At 43.8% G+C, this 20,322-nt stretch overlaps 1 protein-coding gene across 1 annotated transcript in view; it reads right to left on the reverse strand.

Annotated features, from left to right (window-relative positions):
* The window catches only part of LOC115158374 (breast cancer anti-estrogen resistance protein 3), a 103,761-nt gene extending 84,357 nt beyond the window's left edge, over window positions 1-19,404 (reverse strand). Inside the window, exons 1-2 of the mRNA XM_029707222.1 lie at window positions 19,123-19,404; window positions 5,759-5,908 (exon numbers count right to left, since the gene is read on the reverse strand). Of these exons, the coding sequence (XP_029563082.1) occupies window positions 5,759-5,848 (90 nt within the window). The 5' untranslated portion in view covers window positions 5,849-5,908; window positions 19,123-19,404. The remainder of the gene's footprint in view (window positions 1-5,758; window positions 5,909-19,122) is intronic.
* Between the last annotated feature and the right edge of the window lie 918 nt (window positions 19,405-20,322).

Raw genomic sequence — 20,322 nt, forward strand, 5'->3', positions numbered from 1 at the left:
CCGGTACTGCTGCTCATTCCGTTCACCAGCTCCGGAGGTCTACGTCACCGGCCTCTAGGCGTCACTGAACTTTCATTTCATTACGCACACCTGATTCCAATTCCCCTGAGCAGTAATTGTATATATGTGCCCTTTGTTCACCATTGTTTTGTCGGTTATTGTTTCCATGTCCAATGGTCTTGTGAGAACCTGTGCTTTGTTGTTTCGGCTTTCATGCTGCGTGTATTGTGTACTCGTTATTATGGGTCTCGTCCTGTGTATTGTTGTTTAAAAATATATACATTTCACCTTTATTTAACCAGGTAGGCTAGTTGAGAACATGTTCTCAATTACAACTGCAACCTGGCCAAGATAAAGCAAAGTAGTGTGACACAAACAACAACACAGAGTTACACATGGAATAAACAAACATACAGTCAATAATACAATAGCAAAAGTCTATATAAACTGTGTGCAAATGAGGTAGAATAAGGGAGGTAAGGCAATAAATAGGCCATAGTGGCGATATAATTACAATATAGCAATTAAACACTGGAGTGATAGATGTGCAGAAGATGAGTGTGCAAGTAGAGATACTGGGGTGCAAAAGAGCAAAATAAATAAAATAAATAACAGTATTGGGATGAGGTAGTTGGATGGGCTATTTACAGATGGGCTATGTACAGGTGCAGTGATCTGTGAGCTGCTCTGACAGCTGGTGCTTAAAGCTAGTGAGTGAGATATGAGTCTCCATTTTCAGTGATTTTTGCAGTTCGTTCCAGTCATTGGCAGCAGAGAAATGGAAAGAAAGGAGGCCGAATGAGGAATTGGCTTTGGAGGTGACCAGTGAAACATACCTGCTGGAGCGCGTGCTATGGGTGGGTGCTGCTATGGTGACCAGTGAGCTGACATAAGGTGGGGCTTTACCTAGCAAAGACTTAAAGATGCCCTGGAGCCAGTGGGTTTGGCGACGAATTTGAAGCGAGGGCCAGCCAACGAGAGCGTACAGGTCACCGTGGTGGGTTGTATATGGGGCTTTGGTGACAAAACAGATGGCACTGTGATAGACTGCATCCAATTTGCAGAGTAGAGTGTTTGAGGCTATTTTGTAATATGACATCAAGGAACCGAAGTCAAGGATCGGTAGGACAGTCAGTTTTATGAGGGTATGTTTGGCAGCATGAGTGAAGGATGCTTTGTTGCAAAATAGGAAGCCTATTCTAGATTTAATTTCAGATTGGAGATGCTTAATGGGAGTCTGGAAGGAGAGTTTACAGTCTAACCAGACACCTAGGTATTTGTAGTTGTCCACATACTCTAAGTCAGAACCATCCAGAGCAGTGACGCTAGACGGGCGGGCGGGTACGGGCAGCAATCGGTTGAAGAGCATGCATTTAGTTTTACTTGCATTTAAGAGCAGTTGGAGGCCACGGAAGGAGTGTTGTATGGCATTGAAGCTCGTCTGGAGGTTTGTTAACACAGTGTCCAAAGAAGGGCCAGATGTATACAGAATGGTGTCATCTGCGTAGAGGTGGATCAGAGAATCACCAGCAGCAAGAGCGACATCGTTGACATATACAGAGAAAAGAGTCGGCCCGAGAATTGAACTCTGTGGCACCCCCATAGAGACTGCCAGAGGTCCGGACAACAGGCCCTCCGATTTGACACACTGAACTCTATCTGAGAAGTAGTTGGTGAACCAGGCGAGGTAGTCATTTGAGAAACCAAGGCTGTTGAGTCTGCCGATAAGAATGCTGTGATTGACAGAGTCGAAAGCCTTGGCCAGGTCGAAGAAGATGGCTACACAATATTGTCTTTTATCGATGTCGGTTATGATATTGTTTAGGACCTTGAGTGTGGCTGAGGTGCACCCATGACCAGGTCGGAAACCAGACTGCACAGTGGAGAAGGTACGGTGGGATTTGAAATGGTCGGTGATCTGTTTGTTAACTTGGCTTTTGAAGACCTTAGAAAGTCAGGGTAGGATAGATATATGGCTGTAGCAGTTTGGGTCTAGAGTGTCTCCCCCTTTGAAGAGGGGGATGACCGCAGCAGCTTTCCAATCTTTGGGGATCTCAGACGATACGAAAGAGAGGTTGAAAAGGCTAGTAATAGGGGTTGCAACAATTTCGGAGGGTCCAGATTGTCTAGCCCGGCTGATTTGTAGGGGTCCAGATTTTGCAGCTCTTTCAGAACATCAGATATCTGATATCTGAGGAGAAATGGTGGAGGCTTGGGCAAGTTGCTGTGGGGGGTGCAGGGCTGTTGACCGGGGTAGGGGTAGCCAGGTGGAAAGCATGGCCAGCCACAGAAAAATGCTTATTGAAATTCTCAATTATCGCGGATTCATTGGTGGCAACAGTGTTTCCTAGCCTCAGTGCAGTGGGCAACCCATTTTGGAGTTTGTGCTACAGGATGCAAATTTCTGTTTGAAAAAGCTAGCCTTTGCTTTCCTAACTGCCTGTGTATATTGGTTCCTAACTTCCCTGAAAAGTTACATATCGCACGGGCTATTTGATGCTAATGCAGTACGCCACAGGATGTTTTTGTGCTGGTCAAGGGCAGTCAAGTCTGGAGTGAACCAAGGGATATATCTGTTCCTGGTTCAATTTTTTTTTAATGGGGCATGCTTATTTAAGATTGTGAGGAAAGCACTTTTAAAGAATAACCAGGCATCCTCTACTGATGGAATGAGGTCAATATCCATCCAGGATACCCAGGCCAGGTCGATTAGAAAGGCCTGCTCGCTGAAGTGTTTTAGGGAGCATTTGGCAGTGATGAGGGGTGGTCTTTTGACCGCAGACCCACGGACGCAAGCAATGAGGCAGTGATCGCTGAGATCCTGGTTGAACACAGCAGAGATGAGGGTGCCCAAGTTTATGGATTTGGGGTTGTACCTGGTAGGTTCTTTGATCATTTGTGTGAGATTGAGCGCATCAAGCTTAGATTGTAGGATGGCCAGGGTGTTAAGCATGTCCCAGTTTAGGTCACCTAACAGCATGAGCTCTGAAGATAGATGGGGGACAATCATTTTACATTTACATTTTAGTAATTTAGCAGACACTCTTATCCAGACCGACTTACAGTAGTGAATGCATACATTTCATACATTTTTTCCCCCGTACTGTTCCCCCGTGGGAATCGAACCCACACCCCTGGTGTTGCAAACTCCATGCTCTACCAACTGAACCACATGGGACTTATCAATTCACATATGGTGTCCAGGGCACAGCTGGGGGCAGAAGGTGGTCTATAGCAAGCGTCAACGGTGAGAGACTTGTTTCTGGGAAGGTAGATTTTTAAAAGTAGAAGCTCAAATTGTTTGGGCACAGACCTGGATAGTAAGACAGAACTCTGCAGGCTATCTCTGCAGTAGATTGTAACTCCTTCCCCTTTGGCAGTTCTATGTTGTCGGAAAATGTTATAGTTAGGGATGGAAATTTCAGGGTTTTTGGTGGCCTTCCTTAGCCAGGATTCAGACACGGCTAGGACATCCAGGTTGGCAGAGTGTGCTAAAGCAGTGAATAAAACAACCTTAGGGAGGAGGCTTCTAATGTTAACATGCATGAAACCAAGGCTTTTACGGTTACAGAAATCAACAAATGAGAGCACCTGGGAAATGGGAGAGGAGCTAGCCACTGCAGGACCTGGATTAACCTCTACATCACCAGAGGAACAGAGGAGGAGTAGGATAAGGGTATGGCTAAAGGCGATAAGAACTGGTCGTCTAGTATGTTCGGAACAGAGAGTAAAAGGAGCAGGTTTCTGGGCACGGTAGAATAGGTTCAAGGCATAATGTACAGACAAAGGTATGGTAGGATGTGAGTACAGCGGAGGTAAACCTAGGCATTGAGTGACGATGAGAGAGACATTGTCTCTAGAAACATCATTTAAACCAGGTGAGGTCACCGCATGTGTGGGAGGTGGAACTAAAGGTTTAACTAAGGCGTATTGAGCAGGGCTAGAGGTTCTACAGTGAAATAAGGCAATAATTACTAAACAAAACAGCAATGGACTAGGCATATTGGCATTAGGGAGAGGCATGCGTAGCCGTGTGATCACAGGGGTCCAGTGAGACACGGCGATTCAGGCAGCTAGCGGGCCGGGGCTAGCAAGCTAGCAGAAGGGCCTTAGAGGGACGTCGCGACGTTAGACGTCTGTTGTAGCCCCCTCGTGCTGTTACATTGGCAGACCAGTCGTCATGGATCAGCAGGGCTCTGTGTGGTAAAAGGGTCCAGGCCAATTGGCAAAATAGGTATAGTGGCCAAAGAATTTGTCCGATGGGCCTCTTCAGGTAACAGTCCGATATGCTCTAGACAGCTAGCGGGCCGCGGCTAGCAGGCTAGCAGATGGGCATTCAGGGGACGTTGCGTTGGAGGAGCTGGTTGAAAAAGAACCTCGGGCGAATTACGTCAGTAGTCCAGTCGTGATGGGTCGGCGGGGTTCCGTGTCAGCAGTAAAAGGGGTCCAGGCTAATTGCCAAAATAGGTATTGGCAAGATGGGCCTAGCAAAGGCTAGCTCCAGTCTAATTGGTTCTTCCTTCCATACAGAGATGATAGCCAGGAGTGGCCACTCGGATAGCAGCTAGCTAGCTGTGATGATCCAGGTGAAAAGGTTCAGAGCTTGCGGTAGGAATCCGGAGATATGGAGAAAAATAAGTCCGATTTGCTCTGGTTTGAGTTGCACTGTGCAGACTGGCGAGAGTTGTCCGGGCTAAAGGTAGCTGATGACCGCTAGCAGTGGCTAGCTGACTACTAGCTAGTAGCTAGTTAGCTGGCTAGTTTATGTTAAGGTTCCGGTTCAAAACTAAAGCAAATAGCAGATCCATACCACATTGGGTGTTGAAGTTGAGGTTTAGAAAAATATTTTTTTAAATAAATGCGAAGAAAAAAGATATATACACGGGACATGACAAGACGAGGACAAAAGACGTCTGACTGCTACGCCATCTTGGATCACCACTTGTGCTCGTCCCATGTATTGTTATAACGGGTCTCGTCCCATGTATTTATTAGAGGTTAAACCTCGCTCTTTTGTTTGGGTTACATCCCTTTCTTTTTGTATATGTGCTTATTTTTGGCTTCGTCCCTGTGCCTTTCATGGCATGTTGTATTTTTGGGTGGAGTATTAAACCCCCCGAATACGTATTCCTGCGCCTGCCTCCAATCCTTTATACAACGTGACACATCACCATGGCAGCCCAGGGCTTACACACCATCAAACACTTCTGCCCTGCTCACACACATTCCTCACATAGTGTCTGCAGGCTCTGGGCGGCCACAGCTTTAAATCTATACTAGGAATCGTATTTTAGGCCTGCAGTTTGGGGATCCAGGGTAAGAGGGTGTTTTTTTCTCGTTGAATTGATGGATTTCCCAGGGCAGGGATGTTGCTATCTGATTTTATTTTCCCTGGATCGATCACTCTGTGGAAGAATTTGAGGATTGCAGACTGCATTCACAGAGGAAATTGAATCTATAAATCAAAACCTATCCATGACAATGGGTAAAGGTTAATTCATCCAATTTTAATTAAATGCATCTCTGTTGAGTTTTTATTTTGCTACAACTACTTTCACTGCTTTTGGCAAGCTGAGTGGGTCATTTGAGACACACTGCTGTGCTTTAGTAGTCTTTTCCACTGACCTGCTTCATCAGCAGACTATGTGTGTTCTCTTTAGTGTGTATGCGTTTGTGTGTGTCGTGTCAGTGTGTGTCTGTTCGTGCTTGCTTTCGTCTACGTTTCTGCATAGTGAATCAGGCTGAGTTCTGCTCTTACCTCCACGCCATCATACTCCTCATCAAACAGAGTGCAGTACTGCGGCAGACCCAGCTGACTAAGCCACTTGGAGATGGCAAGGTGCTTCATGCTGCCAACCCACCAGGCCAGTCTGTCCCTCCCCTGGGGCTCCCCTGGGGCCTTTGTCACCTGAGGAGAAGACCAAGCACAACATCACCATTACAACCCACTCAGGATGGCTGCTACATATGTTTGTAGTGAAGGGTAAAGAGGCAAATCAGTCATTAAAACTACATTAAAGGACCCAACAGCAGACGGTGTCATCAGCTTTCATTCAGGCAGCGGAGAGGGGTACTATGAGTCCAACCTGATTCATACATCCATCAGATCAGTTTGACTGGATTATGGTCATTGTATGATTTACTGGATGCTGTACGAACTTGTTTTACTCAGCATCTTGGGGAATTTACAGTGCAGCACTATTACTCACAGCCTGAACACCCTGCCATGAACAAATCGTTTAGCTGTCACTTCATACACACTGTCCTCATGAGAGAATAGCTTACAATGTTCACAATGTTCAGAATGGTTAGAAATGTGTCAAAGAAACTCAAATACGGGTTTTATAAGATACTTTTTAAACATGATCTAAAACATTGTCTTCAGTTTCTATCCTTTTTTATAGTAATACCGGGTAAAAAAATAGTGATTACATGGTAGCCCTTTACACTCGTACCCGTATACGGGTTGAAAACGCCTAAATTGGAACGCAGTGGCTGTACAGTAACATGCTATACAGGACCTCAGAGCTCTGGCTCTGCGCTTCACAGTGTTATATGGGTTTGACTGACAGCCATTCTGAACTTGAGCACCACACGCGACAACCAATTGCCTCAATCCCTCCTACTAATTGGGCAACTTTTGCATATTTTTTTTGTTTGAGTGAGGGAAATGCTGTAAGTTAAGAGGACTCAATGTATTTTGAAAGATGAGACGTTGAGGATTATAATAAATACCGCTTTGATGTCATACAAGCAAATCAAACACCTGAGTCCAAATGTGCACTTCAGATTTCCATATAAAAAAACTCATGTCAACTACAGTGTCAACGTTTATGATCACTATGTTTAATGTATAGTTACAAGATGACATGGTGTCATACCCAAATCAAAATCAAATCAAATTTGATTTGTCACATACACATGATTAGCAGATGTTAATGGGAGCGTAGCGAAATGCTTGCATGTCAATGTCTTCAAACCCCTGGGGCTGGAATACCCTGGGTTGTTCTGAAGAGAATGAGCCTATGTTTGTCTTTTGTGAAGAAAAAATGCTGTGGCACACGCACCTGAATACACTCTAAATTGCATTGTGAAAGCCTACCACTGTAATATCGTATTGTATACCTTAGCTAGTCATGTTGGCAAAAGAACAGGCTTTCAAATGATGCCACCTGACCCAGATTGCGATGGTCATTTTTTTGGTCAGTTTGGTCCGTTTTTGGATTGAATAAACAGTAATTGTGTGATGGTGGGGATACAGGGTTGTGTTTCAAATAAAACAACTACAAGTGTGTTTGCTCTAGTTCCTCAACAACACAGCTAAGAGAGCTCAAAAAAGCACCTTATAGTGCAAGACTTCTTTGAGTCATAAAAGTGCATTGAAATGACTTAGGAACTGTGCACACTTTGGAGTGGTGTGTGGCCACTTGGATACACCAGTTAGTCCTCTCACTCAAACCCTTGTTTCACCGACCCCACATTTTCCAGGATAATTCTTATCATGTTATTGAATGTATCCACAGTGTTTTCAGATTTAGTTATCAACAAATGTCCTCCCAAAATCTCCAAACTGTTCCCTTTCAATTGCTACCATGGTCATGCATTTCATATTTCTTCTATAAGAAACATTTCAAATTAGTCCTATCCATATAGGCCAATTCCCACGAGTGTAAAGGGTTAAACAATATATAACTTGAATAACTTGGCAAAGAACTTCTTCATGAGAGATGGTCATTGGAGAGAAGCCATTATAGTTATTACTTGGGCGTTGCCAGTTAAAGGCCAGTCTGTGGTCACCTCTCAGGCAGAGAAGTGCTTTGTTAAGTGTTCTCTATGCCAGCTGATGTGTCCTCTTCACACCGCTCAGCTCAGCTTAGACACTCTGCGCCACAACCATGCTTACACTAGCTTTCATCAAGTGGGACAACTTTAACTTCCCTTTCTCTCACCAATCCATCATTAATTTCCCCAATGTAAACTTGCGCCAAGCTCCTGTAGAGAGCAGGCCTCTCCACTGGAGAGTCTCCAGGCTGCAAATAATGCCCCTCTCTACATACTGAAACAATGCTCTATAAAGTGGAGATAGAGGCTCATAGCGAGGGTCATAAACCCTGAAGGGGACAATGAGGTGGTTAAGTTGTAGTTAGTTAATCCAACCTGCAGTGTGTTCCCCCAGTTGAGCCCACTGACTGGGATGGTGCTTCTGGGGTGAAGCAATCAGAAGAGTAAAACAATTTAAATCAGGGGCAGATTCATCCCCCATTCATCTCAATCATGAATGTCAATGTCTTCAGACCCCTGGGGCTGGAATAGCTGAGTAGGCTCTTCCCTGGTATTGTTGAGTCGGGAAGTATCCAATGGTGTCACACACTCTCTCATTACCATCATTATAGTCGTGCTGTATTAGGGTCGTTCCACGAAAATAATGCGTTTTGTGTCCTCTGATGTTTAAGTAGAAATTGTGCAGCAATATTGAATTTTAAAAGCCTGTTATATTAAATGAAGTGCCCTATAATATTTAAGATTTATTTAAGATGAAATCGTCAACCAGGTTACGGTCAACCATGTTACTTTATTTGGCACTTAATAGCCATTTACTATAGTAATTAAAAAACATCCAAAAAATAATGAAGTTGAAGTTAAACTTCTCAAAAGGTGCACAACCATTTCTGTTTGTACAGTGCACTGTGCCAAGCCATTAGGAGATGCCTGTTCAACATGTCATTTGTTTAACAATGCCATAAACTACTGTTTTGCAGTTGCATAATGCATACACAGGAAAACAGCAGTTTATAAATCAATGGCAGTCTAAACAGAGGACCAAAATAAAAACAGAGCTTGGTCAAAAATAATAAATGGACAGTAATAGAATTAGTAATGACTAACACCCACTGACACCCAACCATAACTGATGAGGTACCACCGTATGATTTCATCTACACTAACACCCACTGACACCCAACCATAACTGATGAGGTACCACCATATGATTTCATCTACACTAACACCCACTGACACCCAACCATAACTGATGAGGTACCACCATATGATTTCATCTACACTAACACCCACTGACACCCAACCACAACTGATGAGGTACCACCATATGATTGACGCTCAGCTGTTAGAGCTATTGCCCTAGACACAACATCCACATCAGAATGATTCAATTCCCTTAAGAGTCACTGAGTGGGCACGTGCAGCAGGCTTCATCAGGTCGCCTCTGCCGCCTTAATCACGCTAAGTGATGTCACATACACACGCAATGTCATGTGTCCCCGAGGGTCCCCACCTAAGACAAGCTCCCGACTGGCTTCCTTATCCTCACAATGATGAGCCTCTCACTCAAGATCATCCATCAGCTCTGCTTTCTGTCCTCATGTCATGTCAATGTTCTACGTCAGTGGCTGTAGGAGCAGTTTTTGCCTGTTTATGTGCTGTGTATATGTTATCTGTCAAGGGTCATTTGAACTGTTTTGTACACTAAATCAAATCAAAGTTTATTTGTCATGTGTGCCGAACACAACAGGTGTAGACCTTACAGTGAAATGTTGACAGGCTCTAACCAATATTGCAAAAAAGGTATTAGGTGAACAATAGGTAGATAAAGAAATAAAACAACAGTAAAAAGACAGGCTATATACAGTAGCGAGGCTATAAAAGTAGCGAGGCTACATACAGACACCGGTTAGTCATGCTGATTGAGGTAGTATGTACATGTAGATATGGCTAAAGGGACTATGCATATATGATGAACAGAGAGTAGCAATAGCGTAAAAGAGAGGTTGGCGGGTGGTGGGTGGGACACAATGCAGATAGCCCGGTTAGCCAATGTGCGGGAGCACTGGTTTGTCGGCCCAATTGAGGTAGTATGTACATGAATGTATAGTTAAAGTGACTATGCATATATGATAAACAGAGAGTAGCAGCAGCATAAAAAGAGGGGTGGGGGGGATGGGGGGGCACACAATGCAATTAGTCCGGGTAGCCATTTGATTACCTGTTCAGGAGTCTTATGGCTTGGGGGAAAAAACCGTTGAGAAGCCTTTTTGTCCTAGACTTGGCACTCCGGTACAGCTTGCCATGCGGTAGTAGAGAGAACAGTCTATGACTGGGGTGGCTGGGGTCTTTGACAATTTTTAGGGCCTCCCCCTGACACCGCCTGGTGTAGAGGTCCTGGATGGCAGGCAGCTTAGCCCCAGTGATGTACTGGGACGTACGCACTACCCTCTGTAGTGCCTTGCGGTCAGAGGCCGAGCAATTGCCGTACCAGGCAGTGATGCAACCAGTCAGGATGCTCTCGATGTTGCGGCTGTAGAACCTTTTGAGGATCTGAGGACCCATGCCAAATCTTTTTAGTTTCCTGAGGGGGAATAGGCTTTGTTGTGCCCTCTTCACGACTGTCTTGGTGTGTTTGGACCATTCTAGTTTGTTGTTCATGTAGACACCAAGGAACTTGAAGCTCTCAACCTGCTCCACTACAGCCCCGTCGATGAGAATGGGGGCGTGCTCGGTCCTCCTTTTCCTGTAGTCCACAATCATCTCCTTAGTCTTGGTTACGTTGAGGGATAGGTTGTTATTCTGGCACCACCCGGCCAGGTCTCTGACCTCCTCCCTATAGGCTGTCTCATCATTGTCAGTGATCAGGCCTACCACTGTTATGTCATCTGCAAACTTAATGATGGTGTTGGAGTCGTGCATGGCCATGCAGTTGTGGGTGAACAGGGAGTACAGGAGGGGACTGAGCACGCACCCCTGGGGAGCTCCAGTGTTGAGGATCAGCATGGCAGATGTGTTGCTACCTACCCTCACCACCTGGGGGCGGCCCGTCAGGAAGTCCGGGATCCAGTTGCAGAGGGAGGTGTTTAGTCCCAGGATCCTGAGCTTAGTGGTGAGCTTTGAGGGTACTAGGGTGTTGAACGCTGAGCTGTAGTCAATGAATAGCATTCTCACATAAGTGTTCCTTTTGTCCAGGTGGGAAAGGGCAGTGTGGAGTGCAATAGAGATTGTATCATCTGTGGATCTGTTTGGGCGGTATGCAAATTGGAGTGGGTCTAGTGTTTCTGGGATAATGGTGTTGATGTGAGCCATTACCAACCTTTCAAAGCACTTCATGGCTATGGACGTGAGTGCTACGGGTCTGTAGTCATTTGGGCAGGTTGCCTTTGTGTTCTTGGGCACAGGGACTATGGTGGTCTGCTAAAGAGCACTATATGTTGGGGTCATGGGTCACTGGTTCATATGTATATAGGTAGCACAGGTGACCAGGAAGGGTTGGCACAGGTGACCAGGAAGGGTTAGCACAGGTGACCAGGAAGGGTTGGCACAGGTGACCAGGAAGGGTTAGCACAGGTGAGAGGAGAGGGCGTACAGATCTTACCATATCACAGATACAGCTTATAGAATTGCATCTCTCTGTACCTTTTGTATAGGAATAGGTGTATTGGAGATATTTTATACACGCAATAAATGTGAACTTCACCCGAAAAGAGTAACGTTTGGAAAGCTGATTGTTGTGGACACGTTATGGATGGCTCTCTCCTGTGCCAGTGGCTTTTCATTGGCTTACGCCACTAGAGTGGGTATAACTCTAATCCTGGAGGGCTCTGGTGTGTGGTTTTGTCACTGCACCAGCTCACCTTTGCCCATCCTTATTCTTTCTTACTCCAGATCTGTACTGTAGTACCCACTGCCCAGCAGCAGCAGCATCAAACCATGAGAAGAAGAAGAAGAATGAGAAGGAGGCTGGAGACAACATTTCCCCACACAAGAACCCCAGCACTGACTACACTGTCTCCTGCATCCTGTTTGGGCCATACAGAAGCCTGCTTCCTGCCTCCTAAGAGGTGGTTGGAAGCATAGGAGGTTTCCTAACCTGCAACAAAGAAGGGAGTATCTGCCTTACAGACAAACTTTAAGACAGACTACTGTAAATTTAGGAGGATCGATGAGTTCATATTCATCTTCTTGCCCTAGCACTTTAAAATCTATACCCGTTCTGACAACATGCTTTGTCCAGTGTCCCTCAACTCCCTCCCTTCTTGTGCTCAATGACTCATGCACGATGATGCAGTGTATTGCGTCATATGCTGCTATGAAGATAGACAAGTGGGCACTATTTGATAGCTCCTCATTGTTTGGTACTATTGCCGTGCCAGTACCCTCCACTCTAATCATGTGTTATGGGGTGGACACACACGTGGGATGGATTTTATCTGGCCTTCATTTCCTGCACTCCTTCCCTATCCCTAAACATACACTGAGGGCCCAATCCTAGGTCCCCAGTTAAGGCCATTCATGTCCCTCCAGTTGGTTCTATTCAGAGCTGGCCTAAATATCCCTTGTGTGGGGGAATGTTAGAACACCTTTACACTGAGGCTACCAGCCTGGCTCAGGACTGAGGCTACCAGCCTGGCTCAGGACTGAGGCTACCAGCCTGGCTCAGGACTAAGGCTACCAGACTGGCTCAGGACTGAGGCTACCAGCCTGGCTCAGGACTGAGGCTACCAGCCTGGCTCAGGACTGAGGATACCAGCCTAGCTCAGGACTGAGACTACCAGCCTGCCTCTGGACTGAGGCTACCAGCCTGGCTCAAGACAGTGTGGTCACCTATTATTCTCAGCAGAAAATAAATAACTCTCCTATTATGAATCTTCTCCTCTCAGAGCTTGGGCCAAACCACACACAGACAAACTCACACATCCCTCCAACGTAACTACAATACTACAAATCTTTTTCACAGATTCAGGTTTGATCATTTGGTCATGGGGCATGTAATGCCAATATCAATGGATATGAGCATTATTTCTGACATCCAGCCACAACTCAATACAGACTATATCAATATGACAAACCCTTCTATATGCCAGGTTGAGATAAGCATTTCTGCTGATCTGGAGAGATGTGAAGACTAGATGAAAATAATGACTCTCCTCTGAAATAATGGGCCTGTTCAGTGATGTAACAGTTCCAGATTGCCCAGGGCCAGATCTCTGCTGTACTGTACTAGTGGGAGGTCCCCTGACTGGCAGGCACATGCAGGCAGCCGGCAGCCTCTATGAATGGTACAATGCAGGGAAGCGCCACCAGAGCACTCTTGATTAATGATAGCTTCGCATTTGTGTGTGTGTTGTGGTGTGTGTGCATGTGTGTGTATTCATTCATGCGTGTGTGTGGGTGGGGGGAGGGAGGGAGGGGGGTATGTATGCTGTCAGACCAGAGTGTGCAGTCCACCACTGAAATACAAACATTTCTGAGGCAACGAGGGGACAGAGCTGGGCTCAGATCAGGAATCCAATCAGCATTGATAGGAATTCCAACATTTACTCTCCATATCCACATCAAGTCCAAAGACATGGACAGGATAAAAAACAACTGTATTCCCACACAGGACTCTTGCAGTTAACTTTATATATCACATACTTGATGTAACCTAACACGTTATACATTCTAGTGAATGTTATTGCTCAATGTGCCCACTCTCAGCAACTGCTGATTTTGTTTCCTATATTAGTGAAAACCATTTGGAAGTCATTATGTTTAATTGCAACTTTTTGCCGGATAAGAGTGCATTCATCCGTGACAAGTCATGGAATACTAAATAGTTTCATGACGTAAGCACAACCCCATATCTACAGTACATACTGCCTGCTGTACTAATGAACAGTAGAGACACAACATCATTTTATTTTTTTAGAACTATGTCTTCTTTGTATCATTTGTTTTTCCTTTTCGGATCTACTGAAGTTGAGGATATTAATCACCAATATTGGGGGGGAACAAAAAAGACCTTCATTTCATGCATCTCATACAATTTTGACATCATAAAATAACGAATAGAAACAGATCCAAGGTCTGTTGTGAGGGCCTGGGCTGTCGCTCTGAAAGCCTCTCTGATGACCATATTATTATGGGATATCATGATGGAAAAAAGCTCAGAGCACAGTCCTTTAAGTTTCTTTTTACAAATAATTGACGGCACAAAGCTCCACTAAACTGAGCCCATTACATGAGGGGTGATGCCATCTCTTTGAATAGACAGTACTGACCAAGGGCAACTTGTCAAGCCTCTAGTCAGAGACTGTACCAGGTCCACTAGTATCATCAACAGTAACGTGATATAAATCAAGGCTGAAGGGATGGAGGGACTCAATTTAGAAATGGGCAGTCATTTAGCATGACCCACTCAGTACTGATGCTGAACCTGGCTGAGGGACATCATTCATGTGCAGAGCACTGCAGAAGATCTACTATCAGCAGTCTGCAATGGTTTAGAGTTCCGGCCCAAGTCTCCTGAAATCAGTGCACTTGATCAGGACATGAAAGTACCCAGAACTGACCATTACCAGTAACCTGCCAGCTCAGAGCTCTATGGGAGATGCTTGTGTAATAGAGGAACATTTCACAAGGCTGCAGAACCAAACAGAGGTGCGTTTCCTCCCTGCAGTGAGTGCCATGCCTGAGCCGTGGCGTTAAGGCCAAGACCACTCACCACATTCTCTGGCTTGACTCATGCCCTCTAACATGCTGTTAGATAGCGCTGGTATGTCAGCTGTGTAGTGTACTGTAAACACTAGTGGAAGACTCCTAGTCCTGAGGGAAGGGGAGGGTCGGCACCCATTTAGGTGGGAGGGTGTTGCGTGAACACTATGTTTATTCACAGATCTGACAAGTATGCATGACTGTGCTGATGAGTTATGGACAGTGCACTCCTGCTACACTGGCTTTGCATAACCCTAACCCCAACCCTTGACATGGTCCCATATATCACACAGTTAACCATTCAAACACAAATATGATGCATATTTTCTAGTATAGCATCAATCCTAATTAGGGTTAGGCGGTATCCATATCTTCATACCGTTCCTGTACCATACAGGGGTATACGGTATTACCGGCAGCGCACACAAGGGGTGCTATTTCTTTCTAGAAATGTATTTGGCACATCTTAGGTAGTTAGCTTAAAGTAATAAGCAATGGAGTAACACAGTACATGGTATAAACAGTATACCACCCAAGCCTAATCCTAACACACAAAACCATACAGTACACCGGAGTAATCTCTGCAACTCTATGTCAATACTGAGGCTGAAGGCCATAGAGGTCCTAAGGGATTCCTGAAGGTCACAGATAATGATAAAAACAGAGTCATATAGCCCTGTTTCCCATGTCCTATTTAATTGTGGGTCCATGAAATGCTTTTATAAACTGCCAATACCAGCCAAAGTCAAGTGAAACGGCACCATGTGAAGAACCTAGCCATTCAGAAATATTCACTTTTGTCCTTAGACATTTTTTTAAACACTTCTGGGCTATAAACATCAAAATTCTTGGGTATCCTCATGAGATGTACTATTTTAAGATGTTGGCAAAAACATCTATTAGAAATCTGGACTCGTATGAGATTGACAGTCACAGACAGCAGAGGGCACAAAAATGCTGAATACGCTTGGCAGCAATGGATAAGGATTAGAGAACTAACAATGAATGTGACCCTACACAATATATTAAGTCCATTTGGAATTGATTACTCTGCTGGTGCATGGTCATCAATTATTCAAATTGAATTAAGTTAGAGCAAAATTATAAATGCTGCCCATGACTCATAGCACAATTTTTGTGTTAATCCTGGCAGTAGTGATGGAAAATGTATCTATTTTTACTGAACAAATCTTTTGACTCATTTCATTTATTTGATTCATTAATACCCAGAGCACGCAGGACCCCTACCAGAAAACGAACTAAAAACTCAAAAGAATCATGATTCTACAAGCCTCTCATTCACCATAGGGGGTTTGTTATTGGAGCTGTCCTTTGTGATTGAGACTTATAAAAGTGTGCTTCAAACAATGTACATTTGTGATTGTTAGGCATTCAAATAACATTGTTATTGATACCTTTGAAACTAGGTCTAGTTGCGGCTGCAACCGGACTAGAGTGTGAAGGACTCTTGACGGAATGACACTGCTTGCGAACTGCAACAGTCCTCCCACAACAATTCGTTCTCAAGTTTGAGTGTTGAGCAGAGGCAGGCTGTGTATGTTTTGGTTCTACTAAAAGCTATGTCCATCAAGTAACATTCAATAATCAATTAATATAATTTATTGCACAATGAGATCAATTATCAGTTCTAAACATATTTTTTTCTTTATTTTTCCTGCAGCATGATCTATTTCCCCTTGCGCACATGATAGACAGTTGCTGGTCGGAGCATATCTCCAGAGCCAATGAGGTGCAGGAGCTCGTAAAGGCGTCAGCATGCTTCAGTTCGGCTGGCGGCTAGCCAAACTCAGCTAGGCGAACCGAGCAAGTGTGCTCGCATACTCCCTTAAAAGACCTTCACTTGGAAAAACAAGAAAAAAGTGTCAATATTACCCTTTTTCTATTTTGAGATGCCGTAACCAGTATACACTTCAACAAAATAGTCAGAATTAAGATAACTCAATAAATACACTAAGATGTTTGGTGCAGTATTTCTCAATGAAAAAATGTGCATGAAAGCGAGTCATCTCTCGTTGAATGACAAATACTTTATTTTATTTATTGTGCTACTACACCTGCATTGCTTGCTCTTTGGGGTTTTAGGCTGGGTTTCTGTACAGCGCTTTGAGATATCAGCTGATGTAAGAAGGGCTTTATAAATAATTTTGATCGATTGATTGATATTGAAGAATCCCTACTGTTGACCAATCACCGACGAAGGGGCATAGACTTCGGCTACAGACTTCGGCTTGCCTCCAGAAAAAATGTTGTGTGCTCAAACAGCCGAAAAACCCCTCACCGAAGTCCAAAACAAACAAAAACGTCACAAAATGTTGTCATAGCATATACACAATCATAGCATAAACCAATCATGTTAATACGGAGCTATACGGAGCCCTCTGAATTGTTGCAAAATTTGGGAGGCATGCGGCGATGCGGTATGGAGCTCGATTTAGCCGCCGCATGCCTCTGGAGGCTCCGCAATTGCGTCACACCCTCCGTACGGACCCTCTGGATCGCATTGGCAAAGAAAGCATAAATTGTCTTTTAATCCTGCTGTAGAATTCATTGCATCCAGCAGGTCAACCGAACTACTAAAATGAACAAGTCACTCGGACAAATTAATTGACTCTCGAGTCAGTAAAAAGAGTTGTTCAAAAATAAAGAACTGTTTGCGAACTGCTGTGGGTGGATAACAATCTAAAGTCACTATACTGTCATCTGAATAAAGTGAAAGGACCAATAAGACTCAACTGATTTAACTTTTTATGTAATATGTTGTTTTAAGGATCCGCCCCTTTTTTAAATTTTCGCCTAAAATGACATACCCAAGTCTAACTGCCAGTAGCTCAGGACCTGAAGCAAGAATATGCATATTCTTGATATCATTTAAAAGGAAACACTTTGAAGTTTGTGGAAATGTGAAATGAATGTAGGAGAATATAAAACATTACATCTGGTAAAAGATAATACAAAGACAAAAACATGCCTTTCTTTTGGTACCATCATCTTTGAAATTCAAGAAAAAGGCCATAATGTATTATTCCAGCACAGGCGTAATTTAGAATTTGGCACCTATATGGCAGCAGTGTATGTGCAAAGTTTTAGACTGATCCAATGAACCATTGCACATCTGTTCAAAATGTTAGATCAAGACTGCCCAAATGTGCCTAATTGGTTTATTAATACATTTTCAAGTTCATAATTGTGCACTCTCCTCAAACAAGAGCATGCTATTCTTTCACTGTAATAGCAACTGTAAATTGGTCAGTGCAGTTAGATTAACAAGAAGGTAAGCTTTCTGCCCATATCAGATATGTCTATGTCCTGGGAAATGTTCATGTTACTTACAACCTCATGCTAATCACATTAGCCTACTTTAGCTTAACAGTTCCGTGGGGGGGGGACACCGATCCTGTAGAGGTTTTAAAGTCAAATGCCAAGCTTCATGATTTGCTCCTCCCTGAGCATGTCTCAAATGGTTCAGTTCAGGAGGAACATGTTTGAAACAGTTATCATTACACATATCTTGATTACTGCATGTTCATAACTTCAAATCGTAGCCATTTTGGATGGAGAGAGTTGAGAGAGTTCAGTTGACAGCGTCCTGTGGAGCTGGGAGTTTGAAAGCTGTGGGAGCAGAGTGGAAGAGCAACATCTCTTCAGTCGTCTGCCCGCCCGCCTCCCCATCGTGTGAAGGCATGATGAAGGAGGCCACATGAAAAGCCCTGAACATACTGCAGCGCTGTGGTGTGGTTAGCTCATAAACACTGCCAGAAGGGGCTCAGGTCTCTGTCTCCTTCTGAAATTACACCCAGGACGACAATAACCCATTCCTCAGGCCCCCTGGCATCCATGTGCCTTCCAGTGAGAAAGATCTCATTTGCACTTCTGGCTCTCATGTCTGGACTGATACAAGGTCCCTGTACCAAACCTATGAGCCTGTGGATGATAGGAGACCCTGGGATCAGAGATGGCTTATTGGTACTATGGCAGAGATCATTCTGGGTTACTAACTTTGCGTGACTGGGCTTGTGAAGAAGATATGGTACTAATGTTAATGCAGCAGGTGACTCTCTCAACAGTGATGCCCCCAGGAAGAAGAATAAAAACAGCCAAGCATAAACACACCTTATGTATTATCCATGGCAAGTTGAAGGTATCTTGTGTGGACTCCCTGATCTTTTTCATGAGACATCTTGATAAACAGAATTATGACAATACATGATGTCAAGGATTAAAGTTTGTGTATATCATAACAGTTACTGAAAATCCCCATGGAATTGTGATTTGTTTCTCCCCCATCATTTACATAATTTGGCAGAGTCAGAGGTAACATTCTTGTGGGATGCATGTGAGCACACATCACCCTACAATAAATCACAAGACGTTACCTGTGTAGCTTCTAACTAACTGCATGCCATGTTACAACATGAGAAGGTGCATGTGCAATGAACAATGTCCTATAATAGAAATGTTCAAACAAAGATGTTCTAAAAGTAGATTCGAGTGCATTGCAGCATCAAACATGCAAAAAATGTAATGGAACATAATGTCCCGCATTCCATCTGATTGACACACGTTCAACATGCACAATTGAAGGATAGCCTTAGAAATAAAGTTACTTAACACACAACATACCTTACAATACTCGAGCAATTCAAGGCAATCCAAAACGCAAGAGCAGTTCGAAAAGAGTAGTTGAAGAGGAGAGTTGAATTCTGAATGAGACAGGTGTATGTATATTCCTTTGCCAGGTCGATAACCATGGCAGTAAAATCGTCCCTTGGGACAGAAAACCTGCGCAGTCCACACACCTCAATGATGCACGCCAGTGGATAAAAGGTCCGCTTTTATGCTGCAGAGATAACAGCAGCAACTGCCAACTCTTATCTACACTGAATGGGCTTCAGGAAGCAAATGCATCCTGCTTGATGTCACTTTCGCTGCTGCTCTGCGCTCTGAGCTCTCCATGGAGATGCTGCGCCATGGATGGGCTTCATCCACATTCCTCTCATACTGCCGCTGACCTGCCTCTGCAGATGTGCTCTGTCTCTGTGAACCAGTTTAGATTTTTACAATTGCCACCCTCTATAGATTACAAAATAACTTCAATGGCGTGCCATCATTTTACATTTCACATCCCCTCTGTCAGTAAAACGTAATCCTTGCCACCTTCCACAAACTATGATATAGGGCCTGGCTATGGTATAATTGATGTGAACAAAATATTCATATTGATCTGATCTGATTCATGAGGATTCTGTCATTGTTTCTGTAATCTGCATTACAATGGTCACAGACTGAGGACTGCTATATCCCTTTAGGAAGCAATCTGACACTTTAATCACAGCCAAAGAACATTGGTAGGTGGAGGATTTAAATATCCTCACCTAAACTTAATTCCAGCTTTACCTATTGACCATTATTCTTTGCACTAAATGCTCGGTGGTCCCATGGACAAGACTATTAGCACTTAGATAATTAAACTTTTCTCATGGAGGGAAGGCAGCAAAAACCAATTCAGCTGTTGTAGTCTGACCATTATTCTTGCCTAGATATGACCTTCGGCTGTCATTTACCTTTTATCTTATCAGTATGTGGCCTATATTCAAGATGGATCTCTATATACATTTCAATTTCTGGAGACATCTTTAAAATACTATATAACTACTGTATGTAGATACACATTTACAATTGTAATCTGTGACACACTGATATAACTTAGAAACTCTTTCTAGATGTCCCTAATGATTGTTTAGTTTCTACTATAGGAAATATACGTGTGAGATAATATGAGATATATGAAAACATGTTTCATTCACTAGATTTGTTCATGGT

This window comes from Salmo trutta, chromosome 22 (genome assembly GCF_901001165.1).
Source record: "Salmo trutta chromosome 22, fSalTru1.1, whole genome shotgun sequence".
Taxonomy (NCBI): domain Eukaryota; kingdom Metazoa; phylum Chordata; class Actinopteri; order Salmoniformes; family Salmonidae; genus Salmo; species Salmo trutta.